Source organism: Labeo rohita, chromosome 6 (genome assembly GCF_022985175.1).
Source record: "Labeo rohita strain BAU-BD-2019 chromosome 6, IGBB_LRoh.1.0, whole genome shotgun sequence".
NCBI classification, from domain to species: Eukaryota; Metazoa; Chordata; class Actinopteri; order Cypriniformes; family Cyprinidae; genus Labeo; species Labeo rohita.
In genome coordinates this window covers 32780105-32800214 of record NC_066874.1, presented here as the reverse complement: position 1 = coordinate 32800214, position 20110 = coordinate 32780105, and the positions used below count along the sequence as shown (strand labels likewise).

At 34.6% G+C, this 20110-nt stretch overlaps 1 protein-coding gene and 1 long non-coding RNA gene across 9 annotated transcripts in view; one reads left to right on the top strand and one right to left on the bottom strand.

Moving 5' to 3' along the window:
• Positions 1–8255: 8255 nt before the first annotated feature.
• The window catches only part of adora4a (adenosine A4 receptor a), an 83980-nt gene continuing 72125 nt past the window's right edge, over positions 8256–20110 (bottom strand). Inside the window, exons 1-5 of one of the 8 annotated variants that reach the window (XM_051112602.1) lie at positions 16726–16817; positions 15755–16046; positions 14094–14189; positions 11013–11304; positions 9160–9901 (exon numbers count right to left, since the gene is read on the bottom strand). In XM_051112602.1, coding sequence (XP_050968559.1) covers positions 9220–9901; positions 11013–11304; positions 14094–14189; positions 15755–15863 — 1179 coding nt within the window. In that variant the 5' untranslated portion in view covers positions 15864–16046; positions 16726–16817 and the 3' untranslated portion in view covers positions 9160–9219. Of the gene's footprint in view, positions 8733–9159; positions 9902–11012; positions 11305–13300; positions 13915–14093; positions 14190–15754; positions 16047–16725; positions 16818–18898; positions 19580–19758; positions 19855–20110 lie in introns of those variants that run through there. The other 7 variants (XM_051112605.1, XM_051112603.1, XM_051112604.1 and 4 more) reach the window with 7 other exon arrangements.
• Positions 13886–20110, top strand: part of LOC127166917 (uncharacterized) — a 75386-nt gene continuing 69161 nt past the window's right edge. The window contains exons 1-2 of the long non-coding RNA XR_007827945.1: positions 13886–14014; positions 19680–19722. This is a non-coding gene — a long non-coding RNA (uncharacterized LOC127166917). The remainder of the gene's footprint in view (positions 14015–19679; positions 19723–20110) is intronic.

The window sequence follows — 20110 nt, the reverse complement described above, 5'->3', positions numbered from 1 at the left end:
TTTTCAGACATTTGGGTGCCACTGTAAATATACACAAACAGGCTACATCACCATAATTATGCAAACGACAAGAAATAATAATACAAATGTGAACCTGGACCACAAAATAAGAAAAAAATTGAGATTTATACATCATGAATAAATAAGCTTTCCGTTGATGTATGGTTTGTTAGGATAGGACAATATTTGATCGAGATCCAACTATTTGAAAATCTTAATATTGAGAAAATTCTCTTTAAAGATGTGCAAATGAAGTTCTTAGCAATGCATATTACTAATCAAAAATTGCATTTTGATATATTTACGGTTGGAAACTTAAACAAAATATCTTCATGGAACATGATTTTTACTTAGTATCCTACTAATTTTTGGCCCATACAATGTATTGTTGGCTATTGCTACAAATATACCCGTGCTACTTAAGACTGGTTTTGTGGTTCAGGGTCACCAATAATATTAAAGCACACATGATGTCTCTTTGTTTAATCTACGGTTTAACTGTAAACACATTTGGAGATTATTTACACCATTTTAATTATACATTGCATTTCCATTCCAAAGCACCTCATGTTTTGTTTGCCAAACTACTTTTACTTAGTTCATTAACACTGTCAACAAAGAATCGTAATTCATCAACTTTAGAGTCGATGAAACTATTGCAAATGAAAGCTGCACTGAACACTGTACAAAGAGAAAACAGAGTAAGAAAAAAAGCAGTAAGGTGGTGGGCGGAGTGACAGACGAAAAAAATGAAAACACTTCCTCCACCCCTCCTTCACTATCCTCAGATGAACTTGTCACGTTACTTGATGATTTTTTTTTTTTTCTGGCCTGCCCTCTCTACTTCCTGCTATTTTTGTGCTCCCTCCCTCTCTCCCTCTTTCTCTCTGTGTGTCGGTGTGGTAACCAGGAACAAAGTCACAGACTCTTTATCGGGAAAAATATTTTAGTAATCACCTGCAATTCTGAAGCAATAACACCACAAACAGCATCACACTACGGAGAAAACGAGCCTTGTGGATAGCAGCTGAACCCTGGGACATCCAGCTGTAATTACGGCTGCCTGACACTAACCAGAGCAGGTATTTGTCGCTGATGCGATTCCAGGTCTCATTTTGTAGCAGTTCAGATCACGTTTGTCGCACAGGTATCGAAAAGAACGAGTTAACAGATCAAGGTATGTGCTTTCGAAAGCACATGGCTTCTTTCTTACACATGCTGCATGCAAAAATATTCATTTAAAGCTGTATTTTCAATGTTAAAAAACTTTCTTCTGTCTTTGCTCAAAGTGACAACTATAATTAAGCTGTTCAGAGTTTGACTTTGCTGAAAAAAAACATTTAGGCTTGTTTGCGCTATAAAAATGTTTGTTTGAGAATCCTGACCTTCTCAACCAATAGCGTGAGCTTGTGGGCGGGACTATCTGTTTTAATGAGCAAATAAAACATGCAAAGAGCATTTGAGGACACCTATTTGGAAGCAATAATTAACTAATAAAAACTCCATTGCAGAAATTACTTACATTTTTAGTTCTAGTTTTAGTGTAGGCCTAATTAACAAGTGTCAACTAATGTGATGACAAATTAATAGAAAAATCTTCTACATTTCACAAATGGCAAGTAACACACTGAATTAAATACAAAATATGCCTGACTCTAATACCATTTTTTAAATCAACAAGTAGGTGACAAATCATTACAAAAAATCTTTATTTTTGCAACCACGGTGCCAAATTTTGCAAGCTGCGTCTGTTTGCAATGCAGCTCTCGCATTGATAAGTGCCGAACTTACACTGAACACATACGCAAACAAGGTCAACAGGCACTTCCTGTTTAGAATTGCTATTTTTGCATCCAGGGCGTAGTGCTTAAGGTCTGCAGATTGTCATGGGTCGCTGCAAATGATAAGTGTGCTAAAAAGGCCTTTGGATTTGCACCACGGCACAACCGTGGGTTAAAACACACTGCGTAAATGGACAATTTTACTAATTCAGATGTGGGAAGTGAAGTGTCTTCCCACTTCTAATAAGCAGGTAGGACTATATTTACACACTTCAGTAACGATCACGATGCATTTAATTACATTCACGTGACATTTAAAATGCAAGTATGCTAAAAATGTGAACAGTTCCTCAACTTTTTTGTTAAAAAATGCACCAAAGTAGGCTTTTTTTTTGGTGTTTTTATGTTCCATAAAGAACTAAATCTAATTAAATTTCACTTTATTTAGTTCTAAATGCACATTTTGGTCTTGTTGTTGATGATGCATCAGTGCATGTTAACCAAAAAATAAAAAAGATCCTCTTAATCTTTTCTCAAAATGTAATTAAACGTAGACTAATGGGAAGATTATTGTTTAGAAATCATATCAGTTATGTATTTTCTTCCATTAAACTTGGAGTGTATGTTCTGTATTCATTCTACAGCTGTGAATGATAAGCGTGTTAAAAAGGCCTCTGGATTTGCACCGCTGCACAAAATATGGCTTTAAACACACTGCATGAGCAGACAATGGTACAGATGACAGCTTTTCTAACTCAGATGTGGGAAGTGAGTGTCATCTCGCTTTTAATGAGCAGGTAGAGCTATATTTATTCACTTTCGTAATACTCACAATGCATTTAATTACAGTTACTGGACAATTAACATGCAAATATGCTGAAAATGCTTCTCAACTCATGATGCTGTAGTGCAGTAATGCTTGTGCATTTTTAGGTTGCATAACAAACTTTGAAGGAGAAATCAAATTTCACCCTATTTTTCTTCTAAATGCACATTCCTGGTCTTATGGTTTGTGATGCATCAGTGCACATTAAACAAAAAATTTAAATTGTCTTCATAATCATTCATCAAAAATGTAATTAAATGTATAAATATAATTGAATTAAATATATATACATTTTTAAGCTTAATTCAATACAATAACCGAAATGTCTAAAACTTACAAAACATATATATGTATATATATATATATATATATATATATATATATATATATATATATATATAATAAATTTCCCATTGTGTTTCTATAGCAATTTTTTTTGGTGTTTATATAAAAAATATTAAGAAAATAAGTAGCATGTTGTGCACAAAACCGTTCTGTTTGCATTCTACAGCTAAATGAACATTCAAATAAAATAAGTTTAGCAGTTGTAAACACTAGAGAAAGACGAATACCTTTGTGTTTAACCGCAAGATCGAGGTTAGAGAAACGAAACCACTTCCACTTACAAGCGTGTTCTAGTTTTCACCATTTTATCACAAATATCTCGTTGGCACATATGTTAAACCAAACGCTGTTTGAATTGCTCGAGTTATACATATGTGAACGTGCTCTCTGCTGAAGGAGAGAGCTCAAGTTATAATGCCTTACGCTGTTCATGCAGAGCTTTGCATATATTATCTCTCACAAGACATGAAGATTTAGCTTCATGTTGACATAGCCATTACTTTGTGTAATGACCCATGGACTTTAGTGAGACGTGGACCATATACTGCAATGGAATAACAAATAGTTCATTTGAGATCCAAGAAAAATGTCAAACGAGGCCATAGGACCAGATAAACACCAAACATAGTGTGAGTCGCCTAACTAGATGACATTTTATGCATCATAAGCACACTCCACACTTACGGCGCTTCATAAAGTACCTTATTTTGGCCAGAATCTAATGTCGCATTCCCAGAATGCACTTTGGCGAGCTGGAAGACAGAGGGAAATAATGATTATAAACATACTTATTTAACCTAAAATATAATATTTTTGTTCATTAGCGTAGCAAGTTAGCTTAGCAACATGCTTACATTAAACCCACTATTTATTTTGCACACATGCTTGTTTTGCACAGATTTGCATCCTATAACAACACTTCAAATGCACACTGTAAAAACATTTTCATCTTGTTTTCAAGACATGCAAAATTATATGACATTAAGCAATTATATGAACATTCTGAAAAAAATCTGCTAATGAGGTCAGAAAAATAATGTTGTTTTCCCTTTAAACAAAGTTTATTTTTCTGACCCCATTGGCAGATGTTTTTCTTGTTTTTTAATCCCGTGGGCCTCTTTATTTTTGGGTCACACTAGGTACCTTAGTGGCCAAAAGTGACAGAAACGTATTTTTGTTCAATAATATTTTTGATTATTATTTAAAATTTTGAGGGGATTTTATCATACTATGCAATATTTAAACAATTTTAATGAGCTATTTTTTTCCACAATATATTTTTTACTTTTTAAATTTTTATTTATTTATTTTACGTAACATATCCGATTCATGTCCATGATTTTTTATGTGTGTTCACATAGCTAACGCAACAAAATTCACCAAGTGTCATCGCATTCTGATGAAGTAAAACTTTAAAAAACTTTAAAATTTACAATTTTTTAGTTCAGTTCCGACTGAAGAGGCCCTGAGGGTTAAACATAAATGCACACACTGTAGATTGTTTTTCAAAAAACAGGACTTAATATCTTAAGTAAATGTATGTTGATTTAAGAATTTTTAGATATTCATGCTTGAAAACATGAATATGTTTTGTTTTTTGTTTTTGCAGTGCATTTTTGTTTTCTCAGCTGTTTAACTGATCCAACATCTCAATTATGAGACACTCCGCCGGCTCTTTTTCACACTGCCCCGCTGTCTCGGCCAACTGCCAGGCCAAAACATTTCAATCACTGCCATTAATTAGGCCAAAGAGGAATTCAGAATGTTAATGCCCTGCCCAAGTGTCTTTTACTTCCTCGGTTCACATGCTAATTTATGCAAAGACACGGTGCCGCCGTCCCGCCCCTTTGCCATGGCAGTCCATTCTTTTGGCCCGCCCTGGTGACCCCCGTCTGCCAGACATCTACCACAACACCATCATGCTGGGACGGCCATCATCTGTGTACATTAACCGCCATTACAACAATGCAAAATGTCTATTTCATGTATATATGGGCTAATGTACAGTCACACAGTAATTATCACACAACAAAGTGACTAAAACAGGTCTGAATGAGTTTATTTTGTGATAATGACTACCTGACTGTACATTATTAGGGCCAGTTATACAGCAAATTGTAACTATATAGTACTGTTTTGTATTATTGTAACAATAATACAATATTAACATCGTTACACACAAATATCTGACCACAAAATGCTGCAACTGACCAGTTAGAATCAAGTATTCTCTCTCTCTCTCTACATATATGCATTACTATAATTTTCACAATTTATACATGATATATACAGTACCAGTCAAAAGTTTGCAATACATTAAAAAAATGTGTAATATTATTACAATTTAAAATAACAGTGTTTTATCTAAATATATTTTAACATGTAATTTATTCCTATGATCAAAACTGAATTTTCAGCATCATTACTCCAGTATTCAGTGTCACATGAACCTTTAGAAATCATTCTAATACGCCAATTTGGAAAAGAACATTAGTATTTTTATTCAGCAAGGATGCGTAAACTGATCCAAAGTGACAGTAAAGACATTTAAAATGTTTAAACTTTCTATTCACCTTTCTAGTCCTGAAAAAATGTATTATGGTTTCAAATAAATAAATTAAATTAAATTAAATATTAGGCAGGAAAAACATACACATTTATTTACTTATTTATTTTTATTATTTTTTTATTTGTATCATTACTCTTGATATAGCTTCTCAAAAACTACACGTTCCCTGGTGTAAAATCATTTGAATTTAAATGTTTTTCTTTAAACTACCATACAGTACTGTTTTAACACCATGGATAAGAATATGGTAATCAAACAGTACCTTGGTATTACTGTCACTGACACGTGGTACTACCACAGTCATTTTGTTAGGATTATAAAGGTTTTGATTTTAGCACTGTTACACATTCACAGTGTATTTACAATTCCTACTGCGCAATATGAGTGATTTCATTCGCCGTTCTTGAAATGAGCACAAGCAGGTTTCATCTTCACACATTTTTGACTGCACACTCGTTTAAGATGGCAGGAAGGCGGCCATTTTGTTTGGTCCTTTTCCCTCCCTTTCATGCTTTGCTAGCACACAACGTGTAGCATTATTTAAGGACAGACAGCTGGGAAAGCTGCGTTCAAATGCAGCGATTTACTTCAGGCAATTAAACGGCATGCAACACCACAGGCGTGTGAAGGGTGCAAAGAGCCGGTCGTGAGAAAACGGGCACTATTTCCTCGTGCGGCTCACCTCTGCTTCATGCCAGGAGTTCTGCGTGCCAGACAGTCACTCCTGCAGGTTGAACAAATTAGCACGCCGATCTTGCAATTGTTGATTATTTCGCTAATCTTTTAAAAGCAAATCAGGAAGAGACGAAGAAGGAAATACTGAAATAGAATCAAAGACTTCAAAATTTCCTTCTGCACTTTGAAGGTGGAGCCTAGTGTTTGATTTTAAAATCTATGAGTCTGTTGATCAATTTATTGATTTTTTGCTTTCTGTATTTATTAATGATATATACATATGTACATGTTTGTAATAAACACCAATTTTATAAAGTGGTAATCATTTTAGATAAATATACATTTTTAGATAAATTATATTTTTTATAAATACCTAAATACAATTTCATGTAATTTTGAATGAGTAATTAAATATGAGTAAAATTGTAATAATTTTTTTCTCCCTCTTTTTGTCATCCCTGTGCAGATTCGGTGAAGAAGCTACATCCATGTTGCGTTTGTTTCTGTCCCTAAAGCTGAGGTAGTAGATTGAATAGTTGTGGAGTATAAAACCTCCCTTTGAGATAACTATACAATCTACTGTCTTTCTTACGGAGGCAGATTAACCAGCTGTCTACTGAAGAAACATGAAACACTTTAAATGATGTTCCTTGTTCTGAACCTGAAACTGCAGATTTGTGTGTCTCCACAAGCTGAGGTAGTAGGTTGTATAGTTTGTGGGAAGGATCTCATCCTATTCAGGTGATAACTATACAGTCTATTGCCTTCCTTGAGAGACACAATGAGCGAGAGTAAAAGCATAAAATCATTATGAACACCAAGAGAAAGAGTAGCTGGAATATCTTTAACCAGTCTGTACTGTAATTGTTGAAACTGAATAAATTAATACAAATTAATATTATTAAAGTATCATTTTTAGTTTTTTTTTTTTTTTACTGTTAGTTTAATTTAATTTTTGTTTTATTTTGCTAGTATATTTTATTTTGCAATATTGCTATTTTATTTGTTTATATGATTTACTTACTGTCAAAATTATTATTTTTATTTTATGTTATCATGATTTTATATTGTGTTAGCTGGCTGTATTTGTAGTTATTTTTACTTAATCAAAATATCCCAACTACAGTTTGATTGAGATTAATTGAAACGCACAATGAAAAAATATGATTTTTGAAAACTGTTATCTGTTATCTGTTTATGCAAATTAACTCTTCAGATATATATATATATACTGATCCTCTAACACTAGCACTCTTTATTCCATTTCTATTGTTTTCTTTTTATTTATTTATTATAAAAAAAGACCCTTAAACACTGGTGTTCTGTATTCCTTTTCTACTCTATCTACTTGTTTTATATTTATTTATTATTATTTTAAAACAACAACCTTGCTACACACACCTCATTAGACTAACTGGGACTTGTCAGCACAAACTGATGCTCTTTTGTTGGTTTGATTGCTTCTTTTACCCTTATTTGTACGTTTTGGACAAAAGCATCCGCTAAATGTTTAACTGTAAATGTAAATTTAAATAAAGAGAATATACTTTCAGAGAATTATTCTAAAAAGAATATTATCAACATTGTTTAGACATTATAAAAAGTGACAAAAAACATCATAAAATATATGTACTTCATAATGAAGCTTATTTTATTTTTATTTTTTTAAACAACTTGTTTCACACATCATTGCACGTTCACGCTTGTAATATGGTACAGACATATTATTGTGCAGTAAAGTACACATACATGTACACTATTAACCACATTCAGCCATAAGAGAAGGCATACAGTAGCTCAGTCAACCATTCAGACACGCTCAGACTTTAACTGTGGTGTTTTGAGACACTGGCATAACTGTGTAACTGCAACCTCAGTAAGATTAAAATTCATCTTAAGCAATATTAAAGATGTGTTCTGATTTTGACACACCACAGAACAACGTGTTATTAACCACCCAGCCAAATTTGAATGCTAAAAAACTGCTAAGTAAATAAAACAAGCAGTATTCACCACTCGCAAACGCTGGGGGCGTGTCTGTTGTCGCTGAAACCACGCCCACTCGCGGGAAAGCTGACGCCTCTCTCAACTGTCAAACACCGCTACACGCTGAATGGATGACTGAGGTGTTTTGTAAATGATCGCAACCAGGTAATATGCATTTACATGACGAAGGCATTGCTAGCTAGCAAACTGTAGGCTGTAGTAACTAACAGTAATGACAGTAACTCGCGATTGAGCAGGCGAACAAAGTTAAATTTACGTCAGGATTTGGTCAGTTACCCGGATGCACGGTCATATTGACGATTCTCGGATGTAAACAACTGCATGGATTGCACGGTTAATGTACTACAGAGTATGTTGTTCTGCTAATTTATGCTGTCTAAACCACAGGAAAAACGTGTGGAAGCTGCTAAATCATATAGAGAAAGACTTAGTAAACAGGAAAGAATGCAATATTTTAACAAACTAAAGTTAATAGATGGTAAAGAAACGTCCGAGCAGTATGAATTAAGATAATAGCCTAATATTTCACCTGCCCGACTGTTAATGATAAGAACAAATAGAAATGTTAAGATTTTTGCCATGGAAATCCTGGTTCAGTTTGGCCAACCACAAACACCTTTTGTTACAGTTTTTTTCTTCTCATTGATTTGTTATAACTTTTAGCAGTCTATATTACTCCAAATGTTTTTCTCCTGACCGATTAGTACAGTCCAAAACATGACAATAACTGACCATTTTCAGCAGCAATAATCAGCAAAATATGCAGGGTTTATTTGGTTTAGTGGCATTGTTTACATTCAGTGCCACCAATATGGCCAATTAATGACATAGTTCATAGTTCAGTCTTTGTAATGTATTTTCATAATGTTTAGAAACAGTTGTCTGAATTTTATTCTGAATTTGAACTTTTACACTGACTCTACTTTAGACAGGTTAGAAAAATTAGAAAGGTTTAGTCTGAAAAAGCTGTATTGCAATTATACAACAAAATGAATTAAATCATTATTCTTTAGTCTTTAGTTCTTCTCTGGAGTCATGTCATTGGCTCCTCCCTGTGGACTGATTTTGTCATTACGTGGTCCATCATGGCTGTCAGTGGTATTACTAGCAGGAGTCCTGCTGCTGTTTGTATCTGCCTGCTGCTGTTGACTAGTCACCCTCCTCCAAATCTTCCTGTACTCTTGCTTTATCTTTGGGATTTTGAAGGCGTACACTACAGGGTTTACCATCGAGTTGGCATGACAGAGGAGAATGCCAAAATACAAAGCAATAGACGGTACATTTATATTCTGGTTATAGTACATTATACATTGTATCATGTGTAACGGCAGCCAGCAAACAACAAATAGAGCCAAGACTAAAACCAGAGAGCTGGCCAGTTTATACTTCTTTTGGGTGTATGTACCAGTTTCAGACGCCAAACCTGCTCTTCCACTCCTAATTTTAAAAAAGATATAGCAATACAAAGCAATCATGATTGCCAGCGGAGGAAGAAAACAGCCCTCAAAGATGAAGTGGGTCAGGTATGTAACAGGGATGACAGCAATGAACTGACAGTCTATGGAGGTGGAGTTGTAACGTGCCAATGTGTCATGGTTGTACCATCCAAACATGGGTAAGAAGCCCAGTACAGATGCCAGTATCCAGCACACAGCAGCAAGGAACCATGAGCGCCTCTTAGTGACTGTGGACTTGTACCTGCCGAGCAAAGAAGAGCCTGAAAATCAAGTTTGCCAAATATTACTTAAAATGAACATCTTTTAATTTAATGCAGCATTGCAAAGAAGATTTCAAATGTGTCATTTTGCTTTAAGGTCCGAAAATGCTTTTATTTCTTATTATAATAATAATTTATTTAAAATATTTATTGAAATATATTATACTAATAATATAATATTTAAAAATAATGTAAATATTTTTAATTACGAGAAAAATAAACTGAATAAAAAGCTTAGCCACGCCCCTCAGCTGTTATAAATTCACTGTAAACCACGGCTTCTTGGGGCTTATTGCTTTAGTGACCCTAGAGCACAAAACCAGTCATAAGGGTCAATTTTTTTTTAAATTGAGATTTATACATCATTTGAAAAATGAATAAATAAGCTTTCTATTACTGTATTCTAGGATAGGACAATATTTGGCTGAGACACAAATATTTGAAAATCTGTAATCTAAGGGTGCAAAAAAATTTAAATATTGAGAAAATTACATTTAAAGTTGTCCAAATGAAGTTCTTAGCAATGCATATTACTAATCAAAAATTAAGTTTTGATATATTTACGGTAAGAAATTTACAAAATATCTTTTATAAATAAGCTGTTATAAATTCACTGTAAACCACGGCTTCACTATGAAAAGGTTATTCTATATACATAGAAAGGTTTCACAAAAAAAACAAAAAACAAACAGCAAATAAAGAGTAATGATCTAAATAAACAAAGTACACACAGAAGTAAACAAAGGTTTATGTTTGTAGAGTAACTTACAACAGCTTAGAATGCGGCTCAATCAATCAGAATAAAGGACCGGAACTATCAGTTTTTTAATATAATATAATATAATGTAATGTAATATTTAAAGAACATTATTCATTCCACATAATATTATCAAAAAAAAAAAAAAAACTGACATGGATGAGCCTTATTTGATTATGTATTTGATTATTTGATCTAAAGATAGTACAGAATCTTAAATATTTTTTCATCATACCCTTTAATTTCAGGTTTAAATTTAGAAACTCCCATATTTTCAATGTGGTTTGCTTTCAACAAACTTGACACACATTAAGGCCCTCTGGAGGCCGACTCACCTGAATGGGATACGAACCCGCAGGAATCGGTCCACAGCAATGGACAGGAGCGTGAGCACTGACGCTTGCTGCGGTACGATGAGAACACAACTCATAAAGAGACAGGCATAGAAAGGAATCTTCACGTGGATGTCCACAATCACAGCCAGAGGAATGGCCACAGCCCCAACCAGGAAATCAGCCACCGCCAGCGACACAATCAAACAGAAAGTGGGTTTGTTCAGGGCTCCACTTTTCCACACGGCCCAGATCACCAACACATTGCCCAGACAGCATCCCACTGCAATGAGCACTTCAAGGGAGATGTAAATGAATCCTCCACCTAATACCATTGTGCATGCAGGACTGGAAACCCTATGTAAGTACTACAAGTGAAAGATGTTGTAATATGCAGAGAGGAAATAGAGGGGCTATATTTCTCTCCAGAAAAAAAGGTGTCAATTAGTGGTTTTAGAAGAATGCAAGTAGAAACCTATCTGTGTCACTGAAAACATTCTCACATATACATATATATATATATATATATATATATATATATATATATATATATATATATATATATGAAGAGTTAAGATGCAAAACCAGCTAAAAGCTATCTCGGTCAAAAATGAGATAATGATACTGAGTGAATGCACTCAACACATATTATACGTCCATCAAATACTTTTTCTTCAAACTCGCTAAATTCCAGCCTCAGCCCAATCAGAAGTACCGGTACTTACATAGAAACCTATATATCTGAGCCTGATAAAAATGCATTTTTTAAAGGGCTCATCGGATGCCCATTTTCCACAAGTTGATATGATTCTTTAGGGTCTTAAAGAAAAGTCTCTAATATACTTTGATTAAAAATTCTCAATGGTTTTGTAAAACAACACCCTTTTTACCTTGCCAAAATCAGATCTGCAAAAATCATCTCATTCTAAGGGGTTGTTCCTTTAAATGCAAATGAGCTCTGCTCACCCCCCTTCTCTCTGTGGAAAGACGGTCTTGTTTACATTAGCTGCATTTAGCCACGTTTAGCCGCTAAACTTCCTAATTACCACGTTATAAGGAAAGACGATCGCAAAGATTCATAAAAAAATGCTTATACTCACTTCTGCTGTAAGTGAAGCTGGATCATGAATGATTCGCACGAACATAAACGGATATATGTAGATCGGGAGGCGCATTCCCTTCACAAACAAACGTAATCCACTGCATCTTCAGCGGCTCAGATGTCAGGAGTAAATGACGACCACTATGTTCACTGTTACATCCAGCAACACAACACCTCAGTTGTTCAATCGGAGATATTCTTGTCTAACTTACATCCCTGCTCCGGCATCAAAACATGGAAAGTTACTGGACTCTGACAGCTGGTCTAAGGTAAGAGCTCATGTCAATCAACTATTGTGAGAGCGGCATTTGTGGGTGTGAGGGCACACCGACAGGCATCTGAGAACGGCTCGATTTGAAAAAGGGGATATTATTTTTACAGATTAATTAAAAACCACTGCATGAATTTTTATCTTTATAGGGTAGATGTGTACATACACTGCCAACACACAGTAATGTTCAAACAACATGAAAAAGTGAACTTAGCATCCGATGACCCCTTTAAAGAAAGACGTCAAATGGTTTTAGCTGGTTTTGCATCTCAACTCTTCATATAAAGAAAGTTACATTTAAGACTGTTAAAGGGGTCATTAGATGCCCATTTTCCACAAGTTCATATGATTCTTCTGGGTCTTAATTAATGAAAAGTCTATAATATACTTTGGTTAAAAATGTTCAGTGGTTGTGTAAAACAGCACCCTTCTTACCTTGCCAAAATCTGCTCGCCCCGCCCCTCTCTTCTCTCTGTGGAGTGACGACCCTGTTTACTTTAGCCAAATTTAGCCGTGTTTAGCCGCTAAACTTGCTAACTAGCACATTATTATGAAAGGCAATCGCAAAGATTCATAAAAGAACCCTTATACTCACTTCTGCTGTAGGTGAAGCTGGATCACGAATGATTTGCGTGTCACCTTTATTTATATACTGCCTTTAACAATACAGAATTGTGACAAGGCAGCTGTACAGTATTAAATAGGAAATAGTACATCAACAGTGCCAAGGGCAACAGTTAAACACTCAATTTTCAGGTAAAGGTAGTTAATCAAATACAATAACATAAAATACAATATTGTGTGAAGATAAAGTGTCCCCAACTAAGCCAGCCAGAGGCGACAGCGGCGTGAACATAGTCATGTTTATGTAGATCAGGAGGTGTATTCCCTTCACAAACAAACGTAATCCACATCTTTTCTGTGACAGGTAGGTTTAGGGTTGGTGTTGGTTTGGATGATTGTATATTTAGTTTACACTGTACTATAATATAGTCACTAAAAAGAGTTTGAACTTTTACACTGGCTCTACTTTAGACAGGTTAGAAAAATTAGAAAGGTTTAGTCTGAAAAAAGCTGTATTGCAATTATATATACAAAATGAATTAAATCATTATTCTTTAGTCTTTAGTTCTTCTCTGGAGTCATGTCATTGGCTCCTCCCTGTGGACTGATTTTGTCATTACGTCGTCCATCATGGCTGTCAGTGGTATTACTAGCAGGAGTCCTGCTGCTGTTTGTATCTGCCTGCTGCTGTTGTCTAGTCACCCTCCTCCAAATCTTCCCGTACTCTTGCTTTATCTTAGGGATTTTGAAGGCGTACACTACAGGGTTTACCATCGAGTTGGCATGACAGAGGAGAATGCCAAAATACAAAGCAATAGACGGTACATTTATATTCTGGTTATAGTACATGAAACAATGTATTATGTGTAACGGCAGCCAGCAAACAACAAATAGAGCCAAGACTAAAACCAGAGAGCTGGCCAGTTTATACTTCTTTTGGGTGTATGTACCAGTTTCAGACGCCAAACCTGCTCTTCCACTCCTAATTTTAAAAAAGATATAGCAATACAAAGCAATCATGATTGCCAGCGGAGGAAGAAAACAGCCCTCAAAGATGAAGTGGGTCAGGTATGTACCAGGGATGACAGCAATGAACTGACAGTCTATGGAGGTGGAGTTGTAACGTGCCAATGTGTCATGGTTGTACCATCCAAACATGGGTAAGAAGCCCAGTACAGATGCCAGTATCCAGCACACAGCAGCAAGGAACCATGAGCGCCTCTTAGTGACTGTGGACTTGTACCTGCCGAGCAAAGAAGAGCCTGAAAATCAAGTTCGCCAAATATTACTTAAAATGAACATCTTTTAATTTAATGCAACATTGTGCTGAAGATTGCAAATGTGTCATTTTGCTTTAAGGTCTGAAAATGCTTTTATTTCTTATTATAATAATAATTTATTTAAAATATTTATTGAAATATATTATACTAATATAATATTTAAAAATAATGTAAATATTTTTTTAATTACAAGAAAAATAAACTGAATAAAACGTTTTATTGAAAACTGAATTTATAAATGTAAGAATATTCTAGAGAATCTTTATTTGACTAATTATTTGATCTGAAGGTAGTACAGAATCTTAAATATTTCTTCTTTATTTTATGTATAAAAAAAGCATATTAGTTTGAAATGTTTAAAAATTCTAAAACTTTCCCGATACTTCCAGGTTTAAATTAAGAACTAAATTAAGAAGATTCCATATTTCTAATGTTGTCTCAGATGTTAAATATGTCACCTTTCCAACAAATAAATAATATTTATAAAACTAGTAGTTCCGGTCCTTGGTTCTGATTGGTTGAGCCACATTCAAAGCTGTTGTTAATTACTCTACAAACATACACCTTTGTTTACTTGTGTCTTTTGCTTGGCAACCACTTTGTTGCAAAAACCCTTTTTGAAACTGAATTTATAATTACACTTTTGCATTACGCTTCACGCCTGCCTAGCCCCTTAGCTGTTATAAATTCACTGTAAACCACGGCTTCTTGGGGCTTATTGCTTTAGTGACCCTAGAGCACAAAACCAGTCATAAGGGTCAATTTTTTGAAATTGAGATTTATACATCATTTGAAAGATGAATAAATAAGCTTTCTATTAATGTATTCTAGGATAGGACAATATTTGGCTGAGACACAACTATTTGAAAATCTGTAATCTAAGGGTGCAAAAAATTTTAAATATTGAGAAAATCACAAAAGTTCTAAGTTCTTAGCAATGCATATTACTAATCAAAAATTAAGTTTTGATATATTTACGGTAAGAAATTTACAAAATATCTATAAATATATATAATATAAATAAGCTGTTATAAATTCACTGTAAACCATGGCTTCACTATAAAACGGTTATTCTATATACATAGAAAGGTTTCACAAAAAAAAAAACAAAAAAAAACAGAGCAAATAAAGAGTAATGATATAAATAAAAAAGTACACACAGAAGTAAACAAAGGTTTATGTTTGTAGAGTAACTTACAACAGCTTAGAATGCGGCTCAATCAATCAGAATCAAGGACCGGAACTATCAGTTTTGTAATATAATATAATATAATATAATGTAATATTTAAATAACATTATTCATTCCGCACAATATTATCAAAAAATAAATTAAATAACTGACATGGATCTGACATGGATGAGCCTTATTTGATTATGTATTTGATTATTTAATCTAAAGATAGTACAGAATCTTAAATATTTCTTCATCTTTAATTCCAGGTTTAAATTTAGAAACTTCCATATTTTCAATGTGGTTTGCTTTCAACAAACTTGACACACATTAAGGCCCTCTGGAGGCCGACTCACCCGAATGGGATACGAACCCGCAGGAATCGGTCCACAGCGATGGCCAGGAGCGTGAGCACTGACGCTTGCTGCGGTACGATGAGAACACAACTGATGAAGAGACAGGCATAGAAAGGAATCTTCACGTGGATGTCCACAATCACAGCCAGAGGAATGGCCACAGCCCCAACCAGGAAATCAGCCACCGCCAGCGACACAATCAAACAGAAAGTGGGTTTGTTCAGGGCTCCACTTTTCCACACGGCCCAGATCACCAACACATTGCCCAGACAGCATCCCACTGCAATGAGCACTTCAAGAGAGATGTAAATGGATCCTCCACCTAATACCATTGTGCATGCAGGACTGGAAACCTCTATGTAAGTACTACAAGTGAAAGATGTTGTAATAGGCAGAGAGGAAATAGAGGGGCTGTTTTGCCTCTCCAGAAAAAAAAAGGTGTCAATTAGTGGTTTTAGAAGAATGCAAGTACAAACCTATCTGTGTCACTGAAAACATTCTCATATATATATATATATATATATATATATATATATATATATATATATATATATATATGTATGTATATATATGAAGATTTGAGATGCAAAACCAGCTAAAAGCCATCTCGATCAAAAATGTGATAATGAAACTGAGTGAATGTTCTCAACACATATTATACGTCCATCAAATACTTTTTCGCTAAAATACCAGCCTCAGCCTAATCAGAAGTACCGGTACTTACATAGAAACCTATATATCTGAGCCTGATAAAAAAAGCATTTTTTAAAGAAAGACGTCAGATGGATTTAACTGGTTTTGCATCTCAACTCTTCATATAAAGAAAGTTACATTTAAGACTGTTAAAGGGGTCATCGGATGCCCATTTTCCACAAGTTCATATGATTCTTTAGGGTCTTAATTAATGAAAAGTCTATAATATACTTTGGTTTAAAATGTTCAATGGTTGTGTAAAACAACACCCTTCTTACCTTGCCAAAATCTGCTCTGCAAAAATCATCTCATTCTGGTCGAGGCTGCTTTAAATGCAAATGAGCTCTGCTCGCCCCGCCCCTCTCTTCTCTCTGTGGAGTGACAAGCCTGTTTACTTTAGCCACATTTAGCCGTGTTTAGCCACTAAACTTGCTAACTAGCACATTATTAGGAAAAACGATCGCAAAGATTCATAAAAAAACTCTTATACTCACTTCTGCTGTAAGTGAAGCTGGATCATGAATGATTTGCATGAACATAGACGGATATATGTAGATCGGGAGGCACATTCCCTTCACAAACAAATGTAATCTACTGCATCTTCAGCAGCTCAGATGTCGGGAGTAAATGACGACCACTATGTTCATTATTACATCCAGCAACACAACACCTCAATCGCTCGATTGGAGATATTCTTGTCTAACTTACATCCCTGCTCCGGCATCAAAACAAAGAGATCAGACTGTTACAGCTGATCTGAGGTAAAATGCTCATGTCAATCAACTATTGTGGGAGTGGCGTCTGTCTGTGTGACGACAGAGGCATCTGAGAATGGCTCGATTTGAAAAAGGGGATATTATTTTTACAGATTAATTAAAAACCACTGCATGGATTTTTATCTTTATAGGGTAGATGTGTACATACACTGCCAACACACATTAATGTTCAAACAACATGAAAAAGTGAACTTAGCATCTGATGACCCCTTTAAAACATTCTTATAATATATATATATATATAGAATCTTTTCTGTGACAGGTAGGTTTAGGGTTGGTGTTGGTTTGGATGATTGTATATTTAGTTTACACTGTACTATAATGTAGTCTCATAGAAAAGACTATAATATACACACACACACAGACGTCAAGCAACTTCAGATTCATTACAACTAACAGCTGATGCCGCTATAGGTAAGATTAAAATTGTACTTCACTAAAAAAAAATCTAATTTATGTCCTTCCTGTATGATCATATTTCAAAACTATCACATTCGGGAAACATGTTGAGTAGGCTAGTTTGCATTGAAAGACATTACTGTTGGTCTTTTTAACATTTCTATCGAAAAACAGATATTAAATATTAAATATTTAGCAACTTAAAGCTCACCTCAAACTCTTTCATCGTTAAAAACGGCAGTGTCACGCTGGCTTCCTTGAGAGACACAATGAGCGAGAGTAAAAGCATATCATTATGAACACCAAGAGAAAGAGTGGCTGGAGCATCTTTAACCAGTCTGTATTTGTAATTGTTGAAATTGAATAAATTAATAACAATTAATATTATTAAAGTACCATACTGTTTTTATTACAGTTTTTATCATTTTTTTTAATTCTGTACTGTTAGTTTATTTTATTTTTTATTTAATTTTGCAATACTGCTATTTTTATTTGTTTATATGATTTACTTACTATGTCAAAATTTTTATTTTTAATTATATATATGAACAGTTTATTTGCAAAAACAGATAACTCTGTTTTTAAAATTTTCAAAAAACATGTTTTTTTATGTTATCATGATTTTAATGTGTTTTATTGTATTAGTTGAATTAGTTGAATGGATGACTGAGGTGTTTTGTAAATGATCGCAACCAGGTAATATGCATTTACATGATGAAGGCATAGCTAGCTAGCAAACTATAGGCTGTAGTAACTAACAGTAATGACAGTAACTCGCGATTGAGCAGTCGAACAAAGTTAAATTTACGTCACGATCACGATTTGGTCAGTTACCCGGAAACAACTGCATGGATTGCACGGTTAATGTACTACTGAGTATGTTGTTCTGCTAATTTATGCTGTCTAAACCACAGGAAAAACGTGTGGAATCTGCTAAATCATATAGCGAAAGACTTAGTAAACAGGAAAGAATGCAGTATTTTGACAAACTAAAGTTAATAGATGGTAAAGAAACATACAAGCAGTATGAGTTAAGATAATAGCCTAATATTTCACCTGCCCGACTGTTAATGATAAGAAAAAATACAAATTTTTGCCATGGAAATCCTGGTTCAGTTCGGCCAACCACAAACGCCTTTTGTTACAGTTTTTTTTTTAATTCTTCTCATTGATTTGTTATAACTTTTAGCAGTCTGTATTACTCCAAATGTTTTTCTCCTTCCGACCGATTAGTACAGCCCAAAACATGACAATAACTGACCATTTTCAGCAGCAATAATCAGCAAAATATGCAGGGTTTATTTGGTTTAGTGGCATTGTTTACATTCAGTGCCACCAATATGGCCAATTAATGACACAGTTCATAGTTCAGTCTTTGTAATGTATTTTCATAATGTTTAGAAACAGTTGTCTGAATTTTACTCTGAATTTGAACTTTTACACTGACTCTACTTTAGACAGGTTAGAAAAATTAGAAAGGTTTAGTCTAAAAAAAAAAGCTGTATTGCAATTATTTATACAAAATGAATTAAATCATTATTCTTTAGTCTTTAGTTCTTCTCTGGAGTCATGTCACTGGCTCCTCCCTGTGAACTGATTTTGTCATTACGTGGTCCATCATGGCTGTCAGTGGTATTACTAGCAGGAGTCCTGCTGCTGTTTGTATCTGCCTGCTGCTGTTGTCTAGTCACCCTCCTCCAAATCTTCCTGTACTCTTGCTTTATCTTTGGGATTTTGAAGGCGTACACTACAGGGTTTACCATCGAGTTGGCATGAGAGAGGAGAATGCCAAAATACAAAGCAATAGATGGTACATTTATATTCTGGTTATAGTACGTGATACATTGTATCGTGTGTAACGGCAGCCAGCAAACAACAAACAGAGCCAAGACTAAAACCAGAGAGCTGGCCAGTTTATACTCCTTTTGGGTGTATGTACCAGTTTCAGACGCCAAACCTGCTCTTCCACTCCTAATTTTAAAAAAGATATAGCAATACAAAGCAATCATGATTGCCAGCGGAGGAAGAAAACAGCCCTCAAAGATGAAGTGGATCAGGTATGTAACAGGGATGACAGCAATGAACTGACAGTCTATGGAGGTGGAGTTGTAACATGCCAATGTGTCATGGTTGTACCATCCAAACATGGGTAAGAAGCCCAGTACAGATGCCAGTATCCAGCACACAGCAGCAAGGAACCATGAGCGCCTCTTAGTGACTGTGGACTTGTACCTGCCGAGCAAAGAAGAGCCTGAAAATCAAGTTCGCCAAATATTTCTTAAAATGAACATCTTTTAATTTAATGCAACATTGTGCTGAAGATTGCAAATGTGTCATTTTGCTTTAAGGTCCGAAAATGCTTTTATTTCTTATTATAATAATAATTTATTTAAAATATTTATTGAAATATATTATACTAATAATATAATATTTAAAAATAATGTAAATATTTTTAATTACAAGAAAAATAAACTGAATAAAAAACCTA